The 22,576-nt window shown below is 43.2% G+C and overlaps 1 protein-coding gene across 5 annotated transcripts in view; it reads left to right on the top strand.

Annotated features, from left to right (window-relative positions):
* The window catches only part of KANSL1 (KAT8 regulatory NSL complex subunit 1), a 101,773-nt gene that overhangs the window by 14,056 nt on the left and 65,141 nt on the right, over positions 1-22,576 (top strand). For all 5 annotated transcript variants that reach the window (XM_030021440.2, XM_030021443.2, XM_030021444.2 and 2 more), the window contains exon 2: positions 5,506-6,892. In XM_030021440.2, the coding sequence (XP_029877300.1) occupies positions 5,589-6,892 (1,304 nt within the window). In that variant the 5' untranslated portion in view covers positions 5,506-5,588. The remainder of the gene's footprint in view (positions 1-5,505; positions 6,893-22,576) is intronic.

Genomic DNA, 22,576 nt, shown 5'->3' with positions numbered 1-22,576 from the left:
GTCTCTCCCTCAGATTATGCAATTGATTTATTTATATCCAATGAGAATTCACAGGCATAAGAGAAAATTGTTCTTGAAGAAGGAGGCCTCACATTGCTGTTTCTAGAGTTGAGCAAAAGACTCTGCCACTCGTGCAGACCAGCAAGTGGAAACCAGCAGCTTTTATTTTAATCTTGAGGGCTTCTGGTCGGAAACAAAGGCTATAAAAGCGGAGCTCAATAATATCTTTCTTATTTGCTCCAGTGCATAAGTACCATTCCGTGGGATGTTCTTAATATTAAAATTCTTACTTTTCTCAGAGAGATTAGGTGCGAGTCTGTAGTGTTAATATACGTGGAAGGTACTCATGTATATATTGTAAAAACTCTGTGGTCCTTATGTATGTTCTTAATCTTTTTTTCATTAATATTAAAAAAAAAAAAAGCCTGTTTCCCAAATGTAGGTCATTATAAGCGTACAGTCTGCCAAACTGCACGTGATAGCTGGCTTATCAATAAGTTTATCGTCCTGTACTTGTCTGTCGCATTTCCTTAATTAAAGCTTTGAGAGTTACTTTTCATGTAAATCTCTCTCTAAATTGGTAAACATCTGTCTTACAACTATAACATGTTGAAAGGTGATAACAAAAGGGATGTAGAGGATCTGTTATGCATAATAGGTATAACTTTTGGTAGATGTACATTTTTGATGCGGAAGATATTTCTAGGGCCCAGAGTGTTAGCTTGTGTGTTGAGTACCTACTTTTTAATGTACTCTGACTGCTGAGGTTAGAAGCATAGATGATGTATTTCCGTTGCAAAATGAAGTGTATAGGGATTTTATTCTAGCTTTTCTTTTTTTTTTTTCCTCTAAAAGACATTTGTAACCACACAAATTCAAGAGTTGGCTGCACTCTTGATTCGTAGTGGGGGAGGAGAGGGGAAGTGGGAATAGGTATAATACTCACTTCCTTCAGGGTAGCTTTGCCTTTACTGCTTCTAATGCAACAACACCTTCATGTACATATCCTCTGCAAAACCTTTTTGTTGGGTAGGACAGAGCTTTGGAGGTGAAGGAGTCTGCGCGGGTGGTCGTGTAGTCAGCTGGGGGGAGGCTTGCATTTAACACGGAGGTTATTTGTCCTTTACGTGTGTGTTGAACTTAAGTCTCTGCATGACCATCCGCAACCTCTTCTGTCTTCATTTCTTGTGCAAGTTGTAGGAAAAGGGGAATGCGCCCAGGTGGGTTTGGGCGAGTGCCTCATAGGAGCAGATCTGGGGAAGTAAGGAGGCCTCGCAGCAGCTATAAAGAGCAGTCCCAGCGTGGTTTGGCACGTGATGAAACTAGACAGTGTGTGCAGGAATTTTGGATATAATGTCAAGTGTTTAAACTGTAATTCAGGGAATATAAATACGCAAGGTAGATGTGTGTGTCGCCAGGCAGTGCTGGGAGGGATTGAAGGCAGAAGCCAGGCGGGTGCAGGGCTCGGTGGCCGTGGGGGAACTCGTGTCTGCGAGGAGACCTGCTGGTGGGAGGGCATGGAGAGCCCTTCAGGAGAGAAACTGGAACGAGTTTTGAGATGGGTGGGCAAAGGAGAGTCTATTGATACTTCCCATGTCCAGGACTCAGAGCTCCCCTGATCTTCTCATGAACCTCACTGGAAGCACAGGTGCCTGGTTTCTCCCTCTGAAACTCTTGTAACAGATTTCAGAGAGCAAAATCTTCCCATGTTCGTTTTGGGCTTATTTTCTGGGGTGTTGCACAAAATCATGTGCTTGGAAACCCAGTTCTCCTTTCAACGTCTGGTTGTAAAATTGGGTTTAAAAGCAGATGGTCTTGAATAAGTCAGCACACTGAAGGATTATTTTCAGGGGTGTCGTGACCCGATAGCTGCTCCGGGGTATAGTGTGACTGGGCCCGTTCCTCATGCCTCTTCTAACATCCCCTCGTTGCCTCGACCTTATTCCTGCTCTTCCTTCTGCTCTGTGTTTAAAAAGTGGTAAGAGTTTGATTGTTGGTGTAGTTGACGTGGAATTGTGGGTGAAGCCACCTGAGTAGGCCTGGTGGCTCTCCTCCCTCGGTGGCCTCGCATGCACTCCTCAGGAAGTGAAGGAAGATGGGCGAGTTACGGTTACCCTGTTTTTACCTGCTTACTAGAGCCTTTCATCTTTCCTCTGTTAATTAATGCTAACTGCTCCGGCAGTGCTCTAGTTTTAAAGTGAAATGAAGAACGTGCTTGTGGATTTTGAGTATTATCTTAAGACGTGTTGTAAATGCCACGTTGGCCTGCCAGAAGCAGCTCCTTTTGGATCTTCCCAAGTGAAGTCCAGCACAAGGTGTTGTGCCACGGCTGCTGAAGCTGCGCAGGACTGGAGCTTGTACTGTAGCAGGCATGCTGTGGTGGCGGAACTGGAGCGGTAATCCGGTTATTCTGACAGTTGTCTACCAGCAGGACTTCTGCAGGAGGAGAAGCCTCTTGGTCACATGCATGACAACTTAAGTGCTGGGAGTTGTAGATCCTTGGCGGAGAAATGCTGAAAAAAGGGACCTGTGGGTGCTCATATCAATCTACTAATATTGATGGTGATAGCAGTTTGGGTAGAACTTGCCAGCGTGGTTTGATTCCCAGAGGCAGATAAAAGATTCAGTATAATTCTTGGAATTACTGTCAGAATTTTCAGAATGCTCTGAAGGTTCCTCAGACTGTGTCTGTGTGAATGACCTTTTCTTTTCTTTATTCCTCCTTCCTATGGTCATCTCAGAGAGATGCCTTGCTATCCTCTTCCCTCCAATTCCCTGTTAGGAAGAAATTACTGATAAGTGTAATACGGCTTTAATAACAACCAAACTTATAAACGGGGTGGGCGAGGAACATGCTTAAAAATGTTCCTTAATGTTTTTTTCCAAGGATTGTTGGTAAGAGTAGAGATCTAATTCAGTGTTAGAAAAACCAGTGCTGTCTAGCATGCAGATAATTTATAAGGACTTAAATAAAATTTAAAAAATACACCAAATAACTTTTGGAGGTCATCTTTAAGCTGCTAGAACAAAGCTTTATTCTTAAGGGAGGCTTTCCAGGGTTCCAAAGTATTTTAAATGCTGTCCACCCAACTAAAAGTGAAGCCAAGGAGGGTTGCAGTAGCTTTAGTAGGAGGATTTTCTTTTTAAAGTGAGTTTGCTAACCTGGAGGAAAAGGCAGTATGAAAGTTTTGCTTCCTTTTTCTACTTCTGTTAATTTAACTGAAGTTGATGACCTACAAATTTGCTCTAAAATACTCTTCAGCCTAGGTAAACTCCTAAATGGCTGCAGTGTAGTGCAAATATATTCATGAAGAATCATTGCAGTCAGCACCAAGTGCAGGTTTTTCTGCTTTTTTGCAGTATGGGTATTTCCTAAGCTGCCCTTGATACCTTGCAATGCTGTGGTGGTAATTGTGGTGAAGAGCACTGATCCAGAGTCTTCCTTTGGAAGACAGACCAGCGTGTTTCTGCAGAACTGAGAGCACCCACTAGGAACAGTCATTCCAAGTGTACATATCTCTGTAGTGAAGGTCTTGGTAGGAGGCTGGAGTGGGGGAAGTCCTTTATTCTGACAGTTTTTCTCCTTCCTCTCCCAAGAGCATCTTGGCTACAAGTGGAAAGTTCCCTGCAAGTTCCTTTTTTAAAAATTTTTTTTTCTTTTCCCCTTGAATAGTAATGTTCAGTCTTTATTTAGGGACCCAAGTGGTGACTAAAAGCCATTTTCGATGAGTGTGCAGTAGATTTTTAGGCATGCGATATCCTTTTTTCAGTAAGGACAAGGTATAGTTGATTCCAAAACATGCTAAGTTCTGTCAACAAGGGACTTCTGAAGTCTGAACCCATCTCTGGTGTCCCTGTACTTCTGTTAGAATAGCTTCAATTTATATATTTTTTTTTTTTTTTTTTTTTAGATCAGTTCCTCTGTGAGCATATCCTTTCTTCCCTGTCTTCTTCCTCTGTGTCACCTAACTGGATTTGGTGAGAGAGTTAGTTAGCAAGACTGTGGGTGGCCTGAACTGGAGACCTGGTGATGAGCCTGCCAGTTGGCCAATGTACATGCTCACTGGAAACCAAACAGAGCAAATTACTTTGCGCTTGTCCTGTGGGCCTTCCCTCCCTGGGGGGGTGGGTTGGTTTCTCTAACTCATCTCTGACTTTTCACAAAAATTCAGGTTTTAGTATTTAGTGGTTTTCAGCCCTAATGTCTGTCTATGGTCCCTGTTATGGGGAAGCACCTGGTCCGACACTGGGGAGCAACTGTGGTGCAGCTGAATGAGGCTGGAAACAAAACTGGCTGTTAAATTTTGCTCATTCAACATATTCAAGCTTTATAGATAGTCCTCGCTTTTCCTGTAAAGTGGTATATTAATTTGGTCACTGGGGTGTGTTAATGAACAGCTACAACAAGCTTCTGCAAATTTATGTGAAATTAGAGGATTGGCATATCGGGCAAGAGTTCAGGGCAACTTTTTGTTATTAAATTGACATTGAAATAGCTTATGAAGGTGCTGGATAAATTTTTCAGCAAAAGGAAAATAAAGTAACTGTTGCACTGTTAGCACAGTGGGTTATGTGAACGCAGTTTAAAAAAAGGCATTAAAAAACACTGATACTTTTAGTGGTGAAGAAGGTAGGTAAATGACCAGAAACTTGAAGGTGGGTGGGTGGGAAATGGTTGCAGTGTACATACATGAATGAAAGGTCTTTGGTTATGTCTCTTAACTTGTTTGATCTAGTTTAGTTAAGCCGTGGCTTGCTATTACAGTCAGTGTAGAACTGCTCTGTCATGGTGTGCGTGTGGGTTAATCTTTATCCATGTTCTTGAAAGAGAAATGGGAATAGCTAACATTGGAAATCACCTGGCTTATTCGGAAATGTACTTCTGGGAAAAGTAGGTTTCATATACACCAGGGAAACGACTTTCTTCAAATCCAAGGCTTTCAGGGAAGCGGTGGGGTTGCCAGTGGGTGTGGGGTGGTGGGGTTTCTTTAACCACTGGGAGTTTAAGCATATGGAGATTTGTTCCCCTCAAGCCCTGTCTGTGTTACATGTTATAGTTCTAATTTGTCATTTTTAATACACCTGAGCTGGCAGTAGAAGCAGTGAAAACTGTTTTATAGATGTAGCTGAAGGATTTTAAAGGTGAAGTTGGTGAGCTGCTGGCATTGAGGAATAGGTGTAACCATGGCCAGACCTTTCATGAAGGCTGTGCTCGGTGGATGGACTGAAAGATTAGAATAGGAGTTACAGGCAGGCACTAGGTCTGGGAGATCCTGAGGACCAGCTTGCGTGTTGCTACTTCTCTTTTTAGTTGCCTGGTGCCCGGATGGCTCTGCGGAGCCCAGGGCTGGTGGTCACAGAGGGAGGATGCTGCGCTGAACGTGGAGCTCGTGTGGCTTTACCAAGAGCATTAAGTCGTTAAGTCTCGCTGCTGTTGTCCCTCTTGTTTGTTTTATTTTCTACAAGTGCAATGCCTAACTTTCTCTTTTCCCTTACCTTTTGTAGGCTGCCCTCGGGAGAGGCAGTGGGAGGCAGTGGAGCTGGCCTCGGCACCGGGAGAGGCTGGACTTCCCGTCTCTCTGTGCTGAATGGCTGCGATGGCGCCCGCTCTCACTGACGCAGCAGCTGAAGCTCACCACATCCGATTCAAGCTGGCTCCCCCGTCCTCCACCTTGTCGCCTGGCAGTGCCGAGAGCAACGGCAACGCCAACAACATCCTCCTGGCTGCCAACGGCACCAAAAGGAAAGCCATTGCTCCGGAGGATCCCAGTTTAGATTTCCGAAACAACCCTACGAAGGAAGAGCTGGGCAAGCTGCAGCCACTAGTAGCCTCTTATCTCTGCTCGGATGTAACATCTGTTTCTTCAAAAGAGCCTCTGAAGCTGCAAGGAGTCTTCAACAAGCAGACAGTCCTTAAATCTCACACTCTCTTATCTCAGTCCTTCTTGAAAACAAGTGATCTGTTGGGGAGGCAACCAGTGTTGGAATTCACTTTGGAGAATCTAAAAACAATGAGTACTAATAGCCAGCCACCTCTCCCACAAGCGCCTGTAAATGGCTTGGCCAAGAAATTGGCCAAAAGTACCAATTCAGACCATGAAAACTCTAGTTCTCTGAATGGTGGGAAGTGTGCTCCTCCTTCTGCTACCCTCCAAGGTGTTGACTATAATGCAGGAGGTTCTGAACTGGGGGACTTGAAGACCGGGTTGACCAATTGCACTCTTCCACACAGAAGCCTTGATGCAGAGCACACAACTCCATTTAGCAATAATAGCACTGCAAACAAATCTTCCCTTAATTCCATGGAGCAACAGCGGGTGCTCGAGGGTGGCAGTGGAGAGACTAGGTTGCCTGGTGTTGCTAGTCACTCTGACTTTGGGAGCAGTAAGTTGGAGGAGCAGAAACCTTCTCTGTTGGTGGGTCACCACAGTGCTCTCGACTCTGAGATGAGGACGAGGGCATTGCTGCGACGGCAGGCAGACATTGAGAACCGTGCCCGCAGGCTGCAGAAACGCTTGCAGGTGGTGCAGGCAAAGCAGGTGGAGAGACACATCCAGCAGCAGTTGGGTGGCTTCTTGGAGAAAACTCTGAGCAAGCTTCCCACTTTGGACCCCCTGAGGCATCGGAGCCAGCTGATGTTGACCAGAAAAGCGGAAGCAGCCTTGAGGAAAGCTGCGAGTGAGACAGTTACTTCAGAAGGCCTAAGCAGCTTCTTGAAGAGCGATTCGATATCAGAAGAACTGGAGAGATTCACGGCCAGTGGTATGGCCAACTTGAGATCCAGTGAACAAGCGTTTGACTCGGATGTCACTGACAGCAGCTCGGGAGGAGAGTCTGACGTTGAAGAAGAGGAACTGACCAAAGCAGACCCAGAACAACCCCATGTACCGCTGTAAGTAGCAAGTCATGCTTTGCTTACCTCTGGCGGGGGGAGAGCAAGGTGAAGTGTCAGATGGAAAATCTGTTTTTTTTGGTAGGAACACTTCTTTTTTGATGGGCTTAGATCAGAGAAGTAATGGTTAAAACTAGTGTGGAGTGATTTGCAGCACACTGCCTAGTTCAGGCAGCACATGCAACACTGAAGATAAAATTCTTCATGCATATGGTAGTCGTTGGTGTTCTTGTGATGCTGCAAGTCCTGGAAATACTGGCTGGCTGGAGTGTTGCAAGCATGCTGCAGATATGAACCCAAAATACTATAAACAGTTCTCTCCATGATGTGTTGGACCTGTCCCTGAAATGAAATGTTTATCTTTTTACAATGGGAATCTTTGTTGTAAACCAGTTATATAAAGTAAGGCCAGCCTGAATCTTTGTAGCTGACAGCATGTTTGTGACTGGGGAATTACTTTTTTTGTTAAACCAACTGCCTGGGAAAAAACCTCTGAAAGGATTTGGTCCAAGTGCCAGTGGAAGTGTGAAGTGAGTGTGTTCTTCTCTTGAATCTTGGAACTTATTGTTGGGGAATTTTATTCTTGTCTGTGAGTTGCATTAAATGATGACAACAGCCTCATAATTATGTTGTTAACTGGATGCTGTTTGCATAAGTATTAGGTGTCAGTTTGTGTGTGGAGGAGGAAGATGGTTGTCAAGGCAAAAGGTCTTGAGACAGGTCAAGGAAGAAGGGGGATTTTTCTTCTAAAAACAAGACTTTTCCCTAGGAGTGCATATCACAGTATTTTGCACAAATCTCTTAAAAGGCCATATTCTGTGTCTAGTCTGTGTAAAATCTTTCTTGCGTCAGTGGATGATCTCTTTCACCTTGATGGACCTATTGAACTTAAACCTCAGTCTGTGAAGTATAGCTGTGGTCGACAAAAAGCTCCCTGTAGCAGTCACAGGGGTCCTGTCTAGAATGCGGATGGCTTTCTGATCAGGGCTGGAAATAGTCGCCAGGACTTTTGCATACCTGCGCTATTTTGGGTTTGTTCAGACCTGTGGAGAAATAATGGAACGTATTTTGATACCTGTTGTCCAAAGTAATGTTAATGACTGGTCGAGTGCTGTGTTGACACAAATTTTACTGAACTGGGTAGGTGGACATGAACAGTGTGTGTACTTGGTAACTTCAGCATCCTCCAAGAACACACTCATATGGATGAGTGCTGATAAACAGATGTTACAGCTCTTGAATATTAAGTTCCAGCTAAATGTCACATCGTGTTTTTGGGATGTTAGCATAGGATGAATTTCTGTATGTGAAGTCTTAAACATGGCATGAGTTCGGCTTTTTCCCAGTGCAAAGCTAGTAGCTGAGCATGTGATCCCTGCTGGCTGGACATAAAGGCGTTCTTGTGCTGTTAGAAAAGAGAGTTTAATAACTTTATTCATGTTTTATAAAGTCCACAAACTTACTGTTGGGATTAGTAGTAAAATTGCATTTATAAGTATTGTAATAGTTATTAGAGGAGACATTTGATTAATATTCTGTCCAAAGTAATATTAAATTTCCCATATTGTGGGTTTCATAGATTCACGTGTTGTCTAGCAAAGTGAAATTTCTTTGCCACTCATCTTAATCCCAAGAGGAAGTGCGGTATTCAGAGACATGATGCGTGAAATTCTTTGCTGACTTTTCTGCCCTTTGTGTTAGTCATGCCTTTACATTCCCCAACCTCCTGAGCACTCTTAAAAGCCAAAGATTTTTAAAGCTAATAAAAAGAATGATCCTTCTATTGTCTGTAGGTTCAGAAGCTGGTGTGTATGCATACTGGCATCTAGGCCAGGCCCACCAAACCTCGTTTAAAGTTTATGCCTGTGGGTATTTAGTAATTAGTCTTCCCAGCATTGACTGTCCTGTTGGCATGAGTGCTTTGACATTGGGTCTCATGAGCTCTGGCATTACTGAAGTTGAGGCTGAATGCACATTTGTGCTTGTTAGCAAAACTCCTGAAGTCAACCTTAAGAGCTAGTACAAGCATCTGAGTACATCTAAATACCATTCTTTTCAAAGTAGTGCTAAGAGACAGGAAGGGGAAGAGCTGACTTTTCCACTGGGAAGCTGCCTTGGGCCAGCTTATTGTACAGAACCATTGTTTTACGTTTGTATGGGCACAGAACAGCAAAGGCTTTTTTGCAGGGTTGCTCAAGTATGGCTGGATTTTGCAGCTTGCTGAATTTACTTATTAGAAGGAAGACTTTCACCCTGATTATCTTAATTTTGGTAGCGAGATGGAATATCTTAATGCATGTAAAAACTTCTGTCTCATTCCTCAATCAGCATCCCTTGGCTGTGTATTGCTCCTGTGGATGCCCCTGACTTCCCCCAAGAAACTGCTTACTTGCTTCTAGATCTTTAGTGAGAGTTATGCTACTAACGGTGTGTCTTGTAGCTTGCTTGCAGTAAGTGGCCGTGTCATTGACTGCCTCTGAGATTCAAGTAGAAGCATGCAAATGAAACAAAAATGTGTTTACATCATGCTTAGATAAGAGCTGACCTTTGAGTTTTTCTGGCACGATGGCATTCCAGAATGAGTATCTGGTCAAGGACAGACTTCTAAGCATTTGTACTGTTCTGGCCCACCTGATCTTGGCTACAGCAGCATCTCCCTGAGGAATTGCTTCTTTCCAGTAGCATTAGGGATCTGTTAGAGCTTGGTAGGTCCTTCTAAAGCACTTACAGACCTGCTGCCCAGGAAGGTGCTGTCATTCAGGTGCATAACCAGGCCATCGTGTAATGCATAAACAAAGCAGGGAGGTATTCGTTACACCTTTGTTGCGAAGCCCTGCCAGCTATGGGCTTGGTTTAACAAGGCGCTCTTGATTCTCATGCAGCCGATGGGGAAAGAAAGCGCGTGCAGACAGGGTTGGTTCATGATGCATTCTTAGGTTTATGTGGATCAAGGACCACCATGTTGCATTTCATTTGCTCTCGGATTAATAAGCTGCTTCACAGCTAAGATCCTCTTACGTGTTGCTTCAAAAGCGTGTGCGATGGCTGAGTTAGGATGAAGAGAAGCTTTGCCTCTGCTCGGTGGTGACGAAGGCAGGTTGGAACCTCCCGTGTGGAGAATCGTACTGAATTTCTTTGGCTGGGTGTGACCGTAGGCAGCAGCTGTCTGCGACTGCGAAACCTGTGCTACTTTGAAAGGGCCCAAATGCTGTTGTCAGCGTGGTAGGATCAGGAACTGCTGTTTGTGAAAGGTTGCTCGAGCAGGGCATGCAAATTCCTCGCAGTGCTGGAGGGCTGCTGGCTGGGCTCTGGCTTATGTGGCCAGTGATGGTTTAGCAAGTAATCAAAGTCCTGGTGTTTCTGTGGCCCTGTACGTAGCAGTAGGAAATATTTCATGTGGCTTGTGCATCTTTATAGTAGTTGCTTTTCTCAGACTGGTTGGTTTCTTTGGTTGTCTTGCATTTGACTGTAGACTAGTTTCATCAGAATTTGTCAATTATTTTTGGCTGATTAGTTACCTATGTCAAGCAGCAATATAGTCATTAGCTGGTGAGTTCTATGTGATTTAGTCTCTGTAATCCCCAACTTCAGTCTGTGTACTGTGGAGAAATTTTCTGAAAAGGCAGTGAAAACAAATATTTAATGGGAATTTACATTTTAGTTCAGGTTTCTTATCTGGGAAGTCACTGTTTTGATGGCAGTTACATCAAGCTGCTGAGAGTGAACTGAAGTTCCTGGTGACTAACTTCTCGCACCACCTTTTACGAGGGTCAGACAGTACCTACAGTGTGTTCAGTTGTGGTTGTTACAATGCCTGTGGCCATGATGCCTAAGCACACTTCAATTATGCCTATTTACTGGTGGGAAATCCAAGCACCTTCTGCTCTTCATTGTTGCAGTGAATCATTTCACAGCCTTGGAAGCCCGTGTGTTGACTCCTCCCTGTGCTGTGTCACATTGTGCTGTCTGGATTTCAGAATTGCTGGACTTGGAGTAATAATGAAGATTTCTCACTAAGGAGTGCTTTTGTCAGCACTAATTTCAAAGTCCTGTGTTGGAGAGGGATGCGTGTGGCACTTGCGTCAGTGGTTGTTCGAGGGGTAGTTGCAGTTGGTGCATCAGTTGACTGAGAAATAGGATTTAGAAATTCTGTTTTTTCTCCCTTGATTGTATTTTTCAAGCGAGAGCATGATAAGGAAGCCTGTATCTCACAGAGCTATTAAATAGCATTTCTCAAATTTGTGACTTCATGGAGCTGTAATTCAGATGGCAAATCTCATGCTGTGAGGACTAAGGAAGCTTTTCCTACTGGTCACAAACACGTTTCACTAACTCCGATTTATGTAGAGCAATCCTAAAAGTTTGTCTCTACTCTTTATGACTTTTTCAGTTACCTGCTTGGCTTTTTGTGGTGTTTTTCTTGTTCTTAACTTCTAGCTGTGCTTGTAGGTACTGACAACAGCACAATGCTTAACCTTCTATTTCTCAGCTATTTATGAAAATTTGCATCTGTCGTACCTGAATTGCTTGTAATCCACGTGCTGCTCAGCAGCAATATGTTGGTCAAGAGAGATGTCCCTCAAGCATCTTTCAGTTGGGAAGAGAGAAAGAGGGCAAATACTGAACATGTTCTTGGTTTGCATTTGAAAGCAGAACAGCAGAGAGCAGTTCATTGTTCAGAAATGCTTAATCAGGTATCCAGAGTAAGTAGGACACTCTGCAAGTCCCTCTTGCTTTTAAGAAAAGAGGGCAAATCAGAACACTGCTTGAGAAGGATCTTAAGAAAAATGAGTCAGTTGTTTCTCCACGAAATGTTGGTCATAGTACACCTTTTACAGATACGATGGATGTCTTATAAGTTGGTTCTGACGATTATTTGAGCCTTGATCCTCATGCAGACCTTACTGGAGTATGGAAGGGAGGTTAGGTGGTTTTGGTTTAGGTACTCACGTTGCCATCCACAGAACTCGGTTAAGGCAGTGTTGTTGGCTTTCATCCTAGAGGGAGTTTGATGCATTGGTTTAAATTTATCTTTCTAGGCTGAAGTCACAGTTGTTTCAGGGGGAGCAGAAGGGAGCCAGCACTCAGTGTTGGGTCGTGTGTGTGAAGAGTAGCAGTGAAGTCAGGTGCTGTGGTGCAGGAAAGTGTTTGAATTTGCTGTGTGGGGTGTTGAATGCAGGCAAAGCATCTTTCTGCATCTTTCTTGCAGATGCTTTTCATGCTCTTGCAGGGGTTTCGGTTATTCTGTTCGGTGTCAGATCTGTGCCTGTTTCTTGGGCTGTGGGGCTGCGCTGGGCTGGTGTATGAAAGATATTGCAGAGGACTGGAAGTGATTTGGTGTCTGGCACTACCAATAAACTATGCTTTGTCTCTATAGCCCTTACCCAGTGGGGCATCGAGTAATAACAGGCTCTAGTTCAGATTTTTTAGGACTTGTGGGTGACACTTTGGATAGGGTTGCATAAATATTTACTTTACTTTTCATTGGAAAAAGCCTGTCACAGCATCTGAAGCAGCAGAAAAAAATGTTTGTGAAGTTTGTGAACGTGAACTGGCATTAAAAACCTAGTGTGGTAACTTGTCTGCTTTCCTACAATCTCATGTGAAATTGAAGTTAGTGTTTGAGCAAGGGAAAGGGGCCCCACTTAGAGCTGATCTCTAATATTGAAGTCTAATATACCGGTGTGGGGGATGGGGAAAAGACTTTTGTATTCTGTTACACCAGCATCTGTAAGCAGCTACAGTTTAGAGCTGCATTTTTGTTCTTGTTAATACTGACACAAGATAAAAAATTACTCTATGGGTAAGATGAAAACTGAAGCAATGGCAAAAATGGACTTCCTTAAAGAGATTGTAAAGGTGTACTTCACAGATGTGTTTTTCTTCCTGAAAGGTTTTGCTTTTCATTAGGCAGTAACATGGGCTTTTTTTTCCTCCCCCTCCTTTGTTCTCTCCTCCAGCAGATACCTTCTGGTTGCACTAGCTCCGCAGCAGTGCTGCGCTAGACTTCCAGCTGGGGGAAAATGTTTTCCTTGCTAAACTGGCACTACCCCAGCAGATTTTTCCACGGAGCATGTTTTGGGCACACCCTGGATATGGTGCGTTTTGCAAGTGTCTTGTTTCAAAGGCTTGGAGAGCTGGATGGCTTTGCTGGGCCATCCTCAGATAAAATGCTTTAGGGAGAAGAGAACTTAAAAAATTGACTTAGGTTTTACTTGCTGGATTTCTGAATGAAAGGAAGGACTTAAAAATACAAATAGGTGAAGGCCTGTGTATTGACTAGTAATTCAGCTGGGAAGTGGAAGGAGAAACTTGAATTGCAGTTGGGTCTGTTGCAGTTGCCCTTCATGTCTTTGGATTCAGATGGGAACTGGGGATGGTTCGATGCTCCGCTGCACTTGGAGTTGTCTCTAACATCCTCTGGTTGTGGCTCTTAGCATTTGAAAGACTTGGCGATGTGCTCTTCCTTGATGTAATGGAATGGTTATGGTTTGCTTAAGTAAAATCCAGCTCTACCCCCAGTTCCCCCACACCCCACCCCCAGGATCTTCTCTGTGATAAGGTTACTTTCTGGAATGCCTGCTCCAGCCTTGACCTCAGCACTGAACAAGCTATTTATGGGAAGGGTACCTGGCACGGGCGCTCCGAGTTAAGGATTTGTTAATGGTGCTTGGGCTTTCGGTGTAGAACGTGCTTTTTCATTAAACTGCATCACATCAGCAGTGAGGGGGATGATACTTTGGTGAAAGAGAATATTTAAAAGGGGACAGTCAGAGACTTGTACTGTTGAGACCTTAAATTCACTGGTTTTGTTATCAGGATGGGGTGTCTCAAAAATTTTGCTGCAAATTGGTCATGTTGAAGGTGGCTTTCCTATTGCCTGCCCCTCCCCAAAACCAGCCTTCAACTTTGTGCCAAAACACACTTGTTCCAGCAGTTGTCCGTGGCTGGTTATTGTGCCCAAGCAGGGAGGTCATCACGGTGATGTATTTAAAGCTCTTCTGTTAGTTGTAAGCTGTCAGGTTAGTGAAGGTGAACAACTTGGCAGATGGCTGTTTTCTCCCTAGTGCTCATGTGCAACCATGATGTCTTAACTGCAAAACGAGATGTTCCCTGTGATAGTGGTGGCAGAGGAGTTTGGCTGGCGCATGTGATGCTTCTGCTTCTGAAGCAGATTAATTTGTGCTGTCTTATGAATGAGCATAAGCACGCTCTTTCCAGAAGTGTTTAATTCTCAAAGATATTCAGCCCATTTTAAAGAGTTACGGCTCCCTTTATCTCTTAAATACATGCATCCTTACTCTGTAAAATATATAATTTAAGTTGTCTCTCACTTATGTAGTGGAACAGTCAAGGGGAGAGGGAGAAAGGGGTAGTGTTTGACACGGATCTCGCTGCAGTTTCATATGTCTCCTTGCAGCACTGTACAGTGCTGAGTTTGTCAGATAGTTTTGAGTGTCGTTTCACTTCTTTAAAAGTGCCTCCCAACAGGGTGGATTTGTGAAATGTGACTTCATTCGGCTGCTTGCTCAATAAAATATTCAGTAACTTAAAGCAATGCAAAAAAAAAAAAAAAAACCCAAAACCCCACCAAAAAAAAACCCCCAAACCAAAAAAACAAAACCCAAGAAAACACCCCCCCACTATAATGGTGACTTTTTTTTTTCATTAGGCTCAAAACATTTGGTCATCAATTTACCAAAAGAGGGAGATAAGGAGGATCGGGGTACTCCTTATGCAGCAGAGCTTTAGGCTTTTGTATTTGTGACATTTTAGCAGTTTCCATAGTAACACATAACGATGTTGCAGGGATTTTATTTGTATAAGGGAGGACTTTAAAATATTAATGGAAGGCAATGTGAATTGGAGGGAAGTCTAATTGTATTTTCTGTTGGGAGCAGAAAAATTGATGCTCTGTAGAGGAAAGTGATTTGACACATTGTCCAGAGTGAGCAGCCGCCTGTAGATTGAACTTGTCTTGGCCAGCAAACAGAAAATAAGAGAATTTCAGTCATCTTGGGAATGTTTGCCACAAAGTCCTTCTGATACTACAGGTAAAGCTTTGGAAATATTTTGCTGTCACTCATTCTCCAGGTCCAGGTCAAAAATATTTTATCTTGGAAGTGCTTTTCATCCCAGCCCATGTGCAGTTGGAGCTCATCTTCTATGATATTTGGTTAACTGTTTGGAGCTGCTGCCCTTTTTGTGTTCATGAGGTTATCTGTAAGCTTAGTTGGGTTGAAGATTGGCTGTCTCCATTTAGAATCGTTTGTAGCAGAGTAGCTCATACGGCTTTACAGGCAATCTGCATTTAGTGAATTCCCTGGCGGCTCCTACTTAATGACCAGTATTGAGCTTTTGCTGTTTCAGGGCTGGTGACGTTACATTGCATTATCAAATCCAATCCACTCTTGAGTAAGAAGCAAAGGGGTTTTATGTAGATGCAATAGGTAGAAATCACCAAAAAAATGGTTTCTGGGAGAAAAAAGGTATAGAGAGGGATGTTTGTGTGCACATACTTAAGCGGGTGTAAGTTTGAGTTCTGGATCAACAGCTGTGCACCTAGCCCCGTATTTGCACCTAGCCCAGTATTTCCACTTAACTAGGTGAACAGAGGTGGTGGAGGGCAGTAAAAGGCAATGCAGTTTAGATGACTTTGCAATTAAATCACTTGTAGGAACCTGGCAAGAAATTCCTACTTTCCAGATTAGCTTAAACATCAGTGCATGAACGTCTTGCTTCCTTGTATCTTTATCTGTGGTTTTCTGTTATTAAGTTAGATATTTAATCTTTCTATTATTAAGTTAGGTATTATGTCTTCTGAGCTTCTGGCCTTGCCCCAATAGCTTGTGACTGGGACGCTGCTGTGAGCCAGTCCCTGCAATGGTTAGTGTGCTCTGGATGCAGTTGCTGGCTGGAGGTTACAAACAGTTCCTTGCTGGCCTCTGCACGGCCACTTTCTGATTTTCCTCTGTCATAATTGCAAAGCTTGGGCGTAGTGACAGCTAGTTCTGCCCTGCCCTTGTCTTCTGTCTGCATCAGAAGCTGGCTAGGAGTTAACACATTTCTTCTGCCCATTAACTTTGGAGAGGGCACCTCCTTTTAATGCAGCAGCACTTGGTCCTGATTTGTTCCTGGGCCCCTGGATGTTGTAAATGCTGCTGCTCCTTCTCCTCCATGGGCTTGCAGGCACTGAGCGATCTGGTGGGATGAGCGGTTTCACTTATAGGAGCTGTATGTGCCTGTGAGCGTCAGTTCTCCCTACGCTATGTCGAGTAAAGATACATTGCTTTTTTTCAACTTGCTTCTGCATTCTAGGTGGTAAAAAAAGCACTGTGTGCTGCTGTCACCCACAGTGACTGGCCTTAAAAGTGCTTGAGAAGGAGGTTAAGGTATTCAGAGGTGGGTGCAGCAGCTGCTGGTGGCCTGTGCATGCCTTGTGTACTTCTGCACCCTCTTAAGAGGGTATGGCACAACAGCTCTGCAGCTGGGGCACGACGCTTGTTGTTCACCTGCAGTCTCTCTGCCCATTGCCATTACTTCAGGTCCTGTCCTCCTCTGGCTGCTGTGGGTGTCAGCACAGAGGAAAACAGATTACCCCTCTGTGTTTGTACATAGAGCAGGGCAGGGGTCTGATCTAAAGGTAAGAGCTGAGGAAAGAGACAGGCGGCTTTGGAGGTGCTTTGGTGCTCTGTGATCTTGGCTTTGGCAGCTTCTGACAAAATTTACCTCCTGTGGTCCCAATTCCTGATCTGGGTGGTTTGATGTGAAGAGGTAATGCCTCTCCATGTTCCTAGTGGCTTTTTTTCTCTGCTGGAGACTCACATCTCAGTGGCCAAGGGGAGAATATTTCTGTTTAGCAGCCATTACCATTCCTAGGCTTGGGACAGTTGCATGAATAAAAGTTGCAGCAGCTAAATCTGCCTATTTTTGTGTGAATTGGAGCCCTTCTCCATGTGACTTCTGCTATTCCAGTGCTGGCTATTTCAAATAAATGAGACAATTAGCCTTCTGTGGATCTGCATTTTGAATGCAGAACACTTGCAGGGCTCTTGCTCCATGTATGCAACATTTTGTGGTATTGGCTTTTTACTGTCTCAGACTAAAACAAGAAAATTATTCTCTCTCTGCTCCTTCTGTGTTGTAGGTAGCTCTCCTGCCATTTGCAGAAATTTCTGAAAGTCAAAGGGAAGATGCTGTTTATACTAAGGCAGAAAATAATTTAAAGAAACAACCACATTAGGAAATCTTTCAAGGCATTAACCACTTTTCCTATGTCAAGGCAGAATAAATTGATACAGATTAATTTTCAGGTATTTTTCATCATAATATGTACACCAGAGTGTCATCTAATGACTTCACCAAGGTTCGTTGTTCACGTGTTGGTCAAAGCCTTACCGTTTTAAATAAAATAAATCTGTTTGAGTAGTAGCCAGCCACTTCAGTGTGATGAATCATATTGTGCCTAAAGACAGCTTTCCATATTCAGCCCTTGCTCACTCCCCCCTACCATCCCCCTCTCCCTGCCTCTGGAAATGGGCAAGAAGCCCAAAACAACTTAACTCTTAGTTATTTAAACCTATTTTTAATAAGTGATACTTGTAGAAAAATCTTACCTGAAGGCTTTGAGTGACATTGTCTTGTGTGTTAGATCTTACACTGGCTTATGAAGTGCGTAACTTTGCTGGGTTTTTGTGTTTGGTTTTTTTAGCTGCTTTTTTATGAACATGAGCCGTTCTTTGAATTCTTACTAACAGGCTGAAATTACATCTGTCTCCAGTTACAGCGGTTCTGTTCTTGTTCACTCTTTTGTGTGAATCTTTGACTTGTCAAATGTGCCGTAGTGCCCCTCCTCTCTCTCCTGCATTAGCTCTCCTCTTGTATTAATGTCCGGGTCTTTTCAATATAAGGAGTTCTAGTTATTTTTGCAGCTAGTTCTCCTGTGTGCTGGCTGTTGAAGTAGTGTTTATTTTCAAAATAGTATCCTCTGTAATGAGAAAGCTTTTGTAACCCATCCTAGTTGTCATGGCAGAGATCTGCCTTTTTTCCCCCCTCTGCTTGCTGTTACCAGGCTTGCTTTGGTTATGTTAAACTCCTGAAACCAAATGCCTGTTCAGGCTGGGTACAGGTAAGCCCTAATCAGATTAGCTGCTCTGCAAATTGACTTGCTTATTTTACCTATGTTTTCGTGTGCTTGAGCAAGTGAATTTGTGTGCTAGGACAAGGCACTCTTCTATGATAAATTAAAGGAAAAGTGGCTTGATTAAGGCTTTAGGTGGCTGTATGAAGACCTACTGAAAAATACCAACTGTGTTTACTTGAATTCTCTATGTGCATATGAATTTTTCCCCTGTGTGTATATGAATTTCTTTCCCCTTTGTTCTTTCCCTCTCCCCCATGGGCAGTAGTTGCATGTTTGCTGTCTCCACCACTTTGTGTCCTTTGGTAATTTCTGCAGCAGAGCTTCTTCTGGACCAAGGTTTGCCCACTATTTGGGTTGGTGGTTGGGGCGCACAGGAGCTCTAGTTGTCTTGCACCCTACTTTCCTCTTTGTTCCTTCCTTTTTCTATCCTTCCCACAACTTAAAAAGATGATATCTGAAAACTTTGTGGTGCTCAGCGATGCAGCTCCTAGAGAGGATAAGATGCGTAGAAACTCTTGCGCATTGTTTTCTTCATTGTTGTCTTGTCTTTGAAGGCTTTGGTTGTAAATTCCCAGACGCTTTTAGTTGTGGTGCTTGGAGCAAGCAATGACTGCCAGACTTCAACGTTGGGGAGGTAACCTCTGCAGTCTCTCCTAGCAGTAACAAAGTAGTCCCCACTAATGAGAGTCTGTTGCTGTAGCTGAGTGTTACTCGGTCAATCTGCCATAGGAATCCTCTCTTTATTGTTTTGTTCTGATGTTGTGGCATTCCTCAAAATCGCTTTTATCTAGTTCTTGTCTGCTTGTTAACAACCATCTGCATCCAGAGCACTTGGCTACTTTAAATGTTTGCCTTATATAATTGAAACTTTTTCCTCCCCTCCTTTTGGAGCTTTCTAGTAGGAATTGGTTTTTTTTGTTGGTTTTTTTTTTTTCTCTCTGTGATGTAGGTGTTTGAATTTCTCAACTAGTCAAACTAGTACATAAAAGTAATCTTCCTGTTCTGAGTCTTGCTGTAGTAGTCTTAGTGGAAAAATATTTGTTTTCACTTAAATTTACTAGGCCTGGGAGAAAACCCTGTAATCTTCCTTCCAGTTTTGAGAGACTGAAAACAAAATTTCCAAGAGTACATATCCGGTGAAGCCTTTTCTCCCTTCCTGCCCCCCCCCTCTCCGGTCCTATAGAGATTGACTGGAGTTTTAAAGTGAGTTGGATGCTTATCGCCCAGTGATTGGGAATTTTGTTCAGATAAGAAATACTGGGATGTGTGTGTGCCTGTCCTTGCTGCCCTTGAGGATTGCTGACCTGGTACAAATGGGAGTATTAATTGAAGTAATGGATCTCTCCTGTGTTTGACTTCATTTCTGAGAGTAACTTGTCCAAAAGCATCTTGCTTTATTTGTTTAGCTGACGCTTGGTGAGATAAAGGAGGTTCTGAGAATTTGTGATTATCTACTTAACTGTGGCTTATGCTGTTGTCTCTTCCAATGCAGCAGAGCAAGTAGGTAGCACCCCTCCTCCTCCTCCTCCTCCTTTCTGCCACGAAGAACAGCTGCCCGATTTCCTCAAGGATTAATCATCTCCATCGTACCTCTGATCAGTTTTTGACACACACTAGGGCAGAGAGCTGAACAGAAAAGCGTCGACTCTTGCTTCACGGAAATGTTGTGGAGAATGTAAAAAAACATGCAAAAATTTCACTTAGATACACCCCTTTTTTTAATCATTGTAATTGCCTGTTAGCTTACTGCTGGCTAGTATCACTTTTAAAGTCCTGGTATTTATTGCAAGAGATTGTATGGTAATTTCAGAGGGTCATTTTCCCTTTGTACCGAGGTCTGTCTGGGTTTTTTTAGGTGGAAACATCCCATCCTCTCTAGTACTGGTTGTGAATTTCCTTGCCCTTTGAGCAAGATGACAGTACTGAAGTACAATGGCTGCATTATGGTTCTGGTTCTTACCACAGCTTGTTCCAGCTATGCTAATGAAAAAAATTTGTCGTATCTCTTCCAAAGCTGGGAATCCTCTAGGTCTGGGGAAGTGAAAATGCGTAATAGTTTGGCTGTTCAGCCGGCTTGGCCCTTTGGACCCTTTGAGGCTATGTAGTAATCGACTTGCAGTGATGGCTCTTTGTTTCTGATACAATTACTTTTGTGTTGGCTTTTGTTGTGAAACGTTTGGCTTCAAAGTTTTTGAATGCATTTGAAAATGTACCATGTGTTTTACGCTTTCTTCTGACATGTGCAAATAACGTTGACATGAGTCAGAAGAGTGTTATCCTAAAGCTGCAAAGTCTCAGGTTCAGCCCAGTATAATTCTCTATGATGGTGAATGATCCTGTTCATAGCGTGATCATGCATCAGACCTTGGGTTGTTGAATCTGCTGTCAGCCTGACAACATTGTTTGCAGCAGATTTTAGAAATCTCAATAGATTGAGAATCTGTATTCTGTTCTTTGCTTTGTGTGAACCTTTTTAAATTTTATCAAGCACTAAGGTCTGGAAGATGACGTAGTACTCCAAACTATTCTTATTTGCTGCCTTTGCTTATGGATTGCTTGACTGAAAGTTGCCACAGTTCAATATTTTTGGCTCTTGTCCTGGCTTCTTAGACATGTGAATGTGACATGCTTTGCTTTTGGAATGTAGTGACTGTAAGGCAAGTGATGCTCCATTCACTCCCCCTCCCTCTCCCTCAAAAGAATAAGAAAACCCTCCTGAAGTAAAGACATCTTTGGTAAAAAAAATCTCCTGATGAGATTGATCTCATGATTTTTTGAGAAACTCAGGAGGGTTGGGGTAATGATGGAAGCTCTGCCTCTTGTATGAGATGTTTCAATGCTGCCAATCAAAACATCTTCTAAAAATATCCTATCTTCTAGAAGAATCTATTCTTGCAAATCAGAGCCCAATATTAAATAACATACTGTTGATTGCAAAGGATCCAAATTAAAGAAACAGACCAGTATTCATCTCTCTCTTCTCCCTTTCCACCTCTTTATTAAATTGCTGGATATTTGTTGCAGGCTTCACACAGGATGCAAATAAAATTAGTCTGAGCATGAGATCCTTCCAAAAATGTGGTACTTGAACTGCAGGGGAGTTTGCTTGGAAGGTGGAAACTGGCTTGCTTTTCTCTACAGAGACTTTTTTTCCTGTCGCATGCCTGGTGTCTTGGCATGAAGTAAACATTATCTAGTCCTTTTCAAAAGTCCTGAAGTAGAGAGTGCGTCTTGGCTGAACCTAATTGAAAGGGCTGGGGAAAATCTATCCAAGAAAAATAAATTTTTGGTGGAGCAGCCAACAGCGTGTGTGACAGGAACCACTTTCAGAGGGATGGGGTTGGTACAAATAGAGCGTTTTGATTTGGCTCTGGGAAATACGGGTGAAATGGGAGGATAATGACCTTTTGTCTTCTTGGTACAATTAAGATATAACCATCTCTTTTAGCCTAAAATAATTCAGTTCTTGGTGTTTTCTCACCAGTTCTTGTTCCTGTGGCATCTCTTTCCACCTTGTACCCTGTATTTTCTAATCTTCTGTAGATCTTACAGAAGAGCATCTCCCTTTCCTCCTGCTCTGTAGACCGCAGGGCCGGGTTATCTGCTGAGTCTGGCGACAGAGATCTTCAGTCACATTGCGATACAGGCACCTGCCCGTGAGGGACTGCATTGCCTGAAGCTCCAGCAGGGAAGTGAATCTTATAGAGCTGCTGGTGTTGGGTTCATGAGGCTGTAAAAACTTGATGGGGTTATTAGTTTGCAGAGGTACAGTTCATAGGGCTGTGTTTGTTTAGGGAGGGAGAAGAGCTGAAAAGCATGCCTGCGGTGTCAAGGGGACATTTCCCCATGGCTGTTGTCTGTCCTCTCCCTGGGTGGTGCGGCGTTAGGGTCATCTTTTCCAGCTTGTCTGTGGTTGCCTCTTCTCCCCATCCAGCCCCTTTCTCCCAGTGTTGTGATTTAGGGACTCCCCTGTTTGTATTAACAACGGGGAGGAGTCGCGTAGCGGTGGCAAACCTGCTACGTCTGCTTGATACAAACCTGCATTGTCCTTGATGAGGAAAGAGCTTTCCAGTAATTCACCTTGCCGGCAAGAAAGGGGATTTTTTTTTTTTTTTTTTTTTTTTTTTTTAAGAGCAGCTGAGTTGTTTGAAATCAGTGCAATGTTTAGTGACACCAAAGGAGAATATACTTTTGTGGGTAGGAAATGCTGCTTAATTGCTCAAGATGGCAGTTTATTCTTTCAGTCTATGGAATTTCAGTCTATGTGAAAACCAGGAATGTGGCTGTGAACTCATTATTTTGATTTCTTGCTTGCCGCCTCAAAATAGTAGAAAGCATCTTGCACTTGCAGAATGAAATGATGATTCTTTCTGTATCTAAATGAGATTAAATTAATACTGCATTCTGTGTAGCTTTTTTTATAAACAATCAGAAGTATTCTGTTCTTTTGCAGGATTGTGTTAATCATTAGAAACTTAGTGGCCACAGGTCTTCAACTCATTAAGAAGTGTAAACAGGCCAACAAAAAACTGAGACGTGCT

The sequence above is a fragment of the Aquila chrysaetos genome, chromosome 8, assembly GCF_900496995.4.
Source record: "Aquila chrysaetos chrysaetos chromosome 8, bAquChr1.4, whole genome shotgun sequence".
Taxonomy (NCBI): Eukaryota; Metazoa; Chordata; class Aves; order Accipitriformes; family Accipitridae; genus Aquila; species Aquila chrysaetos.
Note: the sequence above shows the minus strand (reverse complement) of the source record. Positions and strands in the feature narration are given on the sequence as shown.